The sequence below is a fragment of the Taurulus bubalis genome (genome assembly GCF_910589615.1).
Source record: "Taurulus bubalis genome assembly, chromosome: 16".
Lineage (NCBI taxonomy): Eukaryota > Metazoa > Chordata > Actinopteri > Perciformes > Cottidae > Taurulus > Taurulus bubalis.
Genome location: NC_136604.1, coordinates 14,943,400 through 14,947,656, shown reverse-complemented (window position 1 = coordinate 14,947,656; position 4,257 = coordinate 14,943,400). Strand labels below are relative to the sequence as shown.

The 4,257-nt window shown below is 42.2% G+C and overlaps 1 protein-coding gene across 1 annotated transcript; it reads right to left on the bottom strand.

The window, feature by feature from the left end:
- On the bottom strand, positions 1-3,987 carry LOC306748498 (gasdermin-E-like; the record flags this gene model as incomplete). The annotated part of the gene is made up of 9 exons (XM_079231674.1): positions 1-240; positions 522-592; positions 703-871; positions 1,138-1,259; positions 2,220-2,318; positions 2,564-2,684; positions 2,968-3,145; positions 3,468-3,660; positions 3,777-3,987. The coding sequence occupies 9 exons, from the start codon at positions 3,985-3,987 to the stop codon at positions 1-3; spliced, it is 1,404 nt and encodes a 467-aa protein (XP_079087800.1).
- Between the last annotated feature and the right edge of the window lie 270 nt (positions 3,988-4,257).

The following is a 4,257-nucleotide window of genomic DNA, read 5'->3' as shown; positions in this document are numbered from 1 at the left end:
TCATGCAGACACTAGCCCTTTGCACAGCAGGGACAATCCCTGTATGCTGAGACACAGGACCAATGGGAGAGCTCCTGCTTCATTTCCTGTCTCCATCCACAGCATGTGGCTGTCTCTCTTTAGTGCCACATTGGTGGAGCTGAGCAGCTGCTCTGCCAGTTGGAAGGCCTGGTTGTCCTGCAGCAGGACTGGAAGACACTGGATGGAGAGAGGCTTGCTGCTCTGCTTTAACCTGCACATCTGGTGGGAGAGATATAAAAACATGGATGGAGGATTGACAAAAAGATAACTAGCTCTTTGCAAAGTGATGAAGGCTTGAATCTGACTTTGCTTTTAAGGAATAGTCCCACATTTTGAGAAATTTGGTTACTTGCTTTTTTCACTATATAATGATGTCCGACTATTTCTTAAAATAATCATTTCTACATTTTTAAATAATTGACACTAATATAATCAAGTACATCACTTACACTTAAAATAAGTAGTCAACAGTATACAGTAAATTAAACAAGTTAACTAACCAGTGTGTCGAAGGCTTCCAGAAAATCAGGATGACTCTCACTCAAGAGGCTCAGAGTTTGATCAGGCAATGCTACAAAAACCATAAAACACAACAAGGTGAACCTGGAGAAGTACTAACTTTGTTTTGCTTAAAGCCCTGAGGGAAAATGTTGTCATATTCAGTCAAGAGTTCACCCTCACCTTCCAAGGCACTGACCAACAGGTAAATTGCGTTTTGGTGGGCCGGGAAGTCACACTGGCTGTTCTCCGCTTGGCTGTCCAGTAGGGCTGACAATGATTTCATCTGACTATCCGACAGTTCTTCATGCTCAGCTACATTGAGTGTTTCACCACTGCACAGCTCTTCCAGCTATCAGAGACACAGAAGAGGCAGAATGGGGAAAATCAAAAAAGTAAAAGAAATGGTAGTTCAAACTAGTGTCACAGATGCTATCTGTCATATGATATCCTGTCATTGAATAAAATAAATAAGGTTTTGTCTTACTGTCCAATAGGGTAAGTCTAGTTGTCACACAAATAACTACATGTCCCATGTAGAGATGAGCCAAAAGTGACTCGTGGCCACAACAGACCTGTGGTGTGTTGGCGTCGGGGTCAAGTTTGCGTGTCACTCACCAAACACTCCATATAAGACAGAGCAGTTGGGTCCCTCAGAGTCTCTTGGAGTATCTTGAACAAGGTACTGCGAGTTGACTGGGGGAGCTCTGCCAGAGGAGAGAGGTCCATCTTCTGTGATCCTGCAGGAGAGTGGGAGATACTGCATCAGATTTTAAACTAACACCACACCAACATGCAGCACAGAATGTGGCTGGTCATAGCCTCAGTCAACAACCTTTGATATGCTGGAAGGACTACAGTGTGATGTGGTTGAGCGCTTTTTTTGGCCATGCCTATGCCTTCATTTTTCATTATATTCAATCACCAAACAAATAATACCAGCATTCTTTGTTTTATAAGAGACACTCTTTTCATATAAACAGTTCCTGTCGGCTCAAAATATTACCATAATTCTTGAACACATTATGTAATTGACCTAACTCACATTTTGCACTCTTTTATTGTTATAAAAAGTGCTACAAAGATTATGTTTTATCACTATGAAGATTTTGAGATTGAAATGCAGATGCAGATTAACGGCAGATTAAGAGCAATTTTAGAGGATTGCGTAACCTTGGCAGGAGTGTGCCATCTTTGACTTTGTTCTCATTTTTATTTTCGGTTAGTAACAACTGAGAGGTTATTTTACAGTCGAAGGGGTACATTGAACAGGATTTACGATACTGTATTTTGGAAATCTGAGAATGGAAAACTTACAAGATCACATTTCTATCACTGCATAAAGAGGTGTACATTACTGACCATGACAGATTTTTAAACATAGTAGTGTCTTCAAAGTTGCAATAAAGCCAAGCTCATCTAGATAGTTTCAGTTACAGGCTTTGCTCCAGAGGCTGGTCAGTCCAAATAACCAATCCAAACTATTCAATGAATCCACAATGCCGTCTGTTAGAAAAAAAGGAACCTGTTAAATGTCCATGATTCCTCTAATGTGTTTCACTTCCTCACAAACAAAAGAAAAAACGGGCAGTGTAAACGACAAGCGTTATAGTTATTTAATGAGTAAAGGGCTAAACGAATGAATGGAAACAAACCATTTGGCAGTGCACTCAAAGCTACTTTCACTGGAACCATCTTACCATTGCACCCTGCGTCCACCGTATCCCAGGGACCATGGGATGGCCACACCAGCGAGTCGGCCTCAATGCCTCCTATTGTGCCAGGTTGTAGGCATATATCTGAAAATAGACACAGCATCATATCACACAGGGTAAAAGTGACCACAGGTGCACAAACATATAAGTAAAGACACAATCAAAACTCATCAGTGAACATCAGCTTGTGGGATGTTAAAATGATGAACTATGGCTATTCCTATTAGGTGGGGATGTTTGCCTAACCATCTGCTCGGCTGTCGGTCAGTCTGCCTCTCGGTAACCTCACACACTCTCTGATACACATATACACAGAAGCACAAACTCACCATAGTGCCCATCTTTTTTAATCTCCAGTTCCAGGATGCTGTAAGCAATGACGGTACCAGAAGGAATCTCCAAGGAAACATCACTGTCCGCCTCAATGTTGTTGCTCTCATTCACACACACCTGAGAATACACATTTACAATATACACACACACACACGTGTATGATTTTTAGAAATATTTTTGGATTGAAAATATTTCAACAAATATTAAATCTTTACCCCAGAATATGACACTAATAACAATTTTAATAATAATAACAATCTGTTACTTTAGAATTTCTGAAATAATGGCCATAACAAACCAGTTAATCATTGAATGACATCACATTGAAACTGTATTTTTTTGTGCATATTTTGCATGTTTTTAGAATAAAACACACACACTCGACTCCTCCCACACCCACCTTAACAGAGTTACCCAGCATGCCCAGTAGCCCGAGTATCCCCTGGAAGGTGCACTGCTCCTTACTCATCTGGGTGATGGAGCAGGAGTCGGTGGTCAGGATCCTCTCCTTCACCACCGCCAGCACGTCAGCTATCTTCTCCAGCTGCTGCACCAGCGGCTTCTGCATGTCCACCAGCCTGATGAGAAGACAGACTGTTTTTATACTGTAAATGCACAATGCCAATGTAGTGTGTGCAACATTAATGTGTTGCCATTTTCAGTCAGCTATCAGTGCGTTCACATGAGAAACAACACGAAGAACCGGAACAGCTCTAGTGCAGTATATTTAAGTAAGATGACTCTACTAATCTCTGTGGTTTGCATGTCACTGGTCTCAGGTATCAAATGGCTGTCTAATTACATTAGCTGAGTATTCATCACATTAATAATTAAGTCATTAACCTGTCACCTTCTGCTCGTCACAATGTGCAAATAATACAAAAAGGAATTATTTATCACCTGCTGCTGGAGTCTTGTAACAGCTTCTTCACATTCAGTTCCTCTTTCTTCAGCTTGCCAAAACTTAACTGGAGCTTGGAAGAGCCCTGAGCCTCCAGTGTGGCGCTGGCAGAGCCGATCTCTGTGTCCAGCTTCCCAGAGAGTTTGTCTCGAAACGTCCCCTTGTAGGTCAGGAATTCTGTCTCGGACACATCTGACAACGCAAGTGGTGTTCGCATTAATATGGATTTGTGCGGGTGAAAAAGGGGAAATAAAATATAGCTTGAGCAATTTCTATTCACTGCAGTACGTATGTGCACACCTACATACCAGGGCTGAGCACTGTGTTGCCTTGCAACAAGTCGCTGAGGGTGAAGTCTGTTGGTTGGTACTTGGTCTTCTGCCAGAACCACGTGCGGTTGCGTTTGACGACCAGTGCCATAGGAAACAGTTTCTTTGAGTCATTGACTCGGGACACGTGGATGAGGCTTCCTTCAGGGTCAATCTGACGGACAAAGTTGGCAGTGGCTTTGGAAAACATGGCTTTGGTTGACTAGGACTGCAGAAAGCTGGAAGAAGAGAAGAGAGCCTCAATTTAAGCTTATTTTTCATTTTGTCCACTAGAAGGCAATGAAAGCAAAGATAACAAGGCCCTGGTGTGCTGGTACCCAACTACTAAACCACTACGGGTGATTTCCAGTTGGTATTCTCCCCAGTTTTCCCCTCGAGATAACTTGTGCTAGTTTAAGAAGTTCCAGTGAAATCAGTCAGACCCTATGTGGTGTACCACGTTTACCCACACGACTTTGCA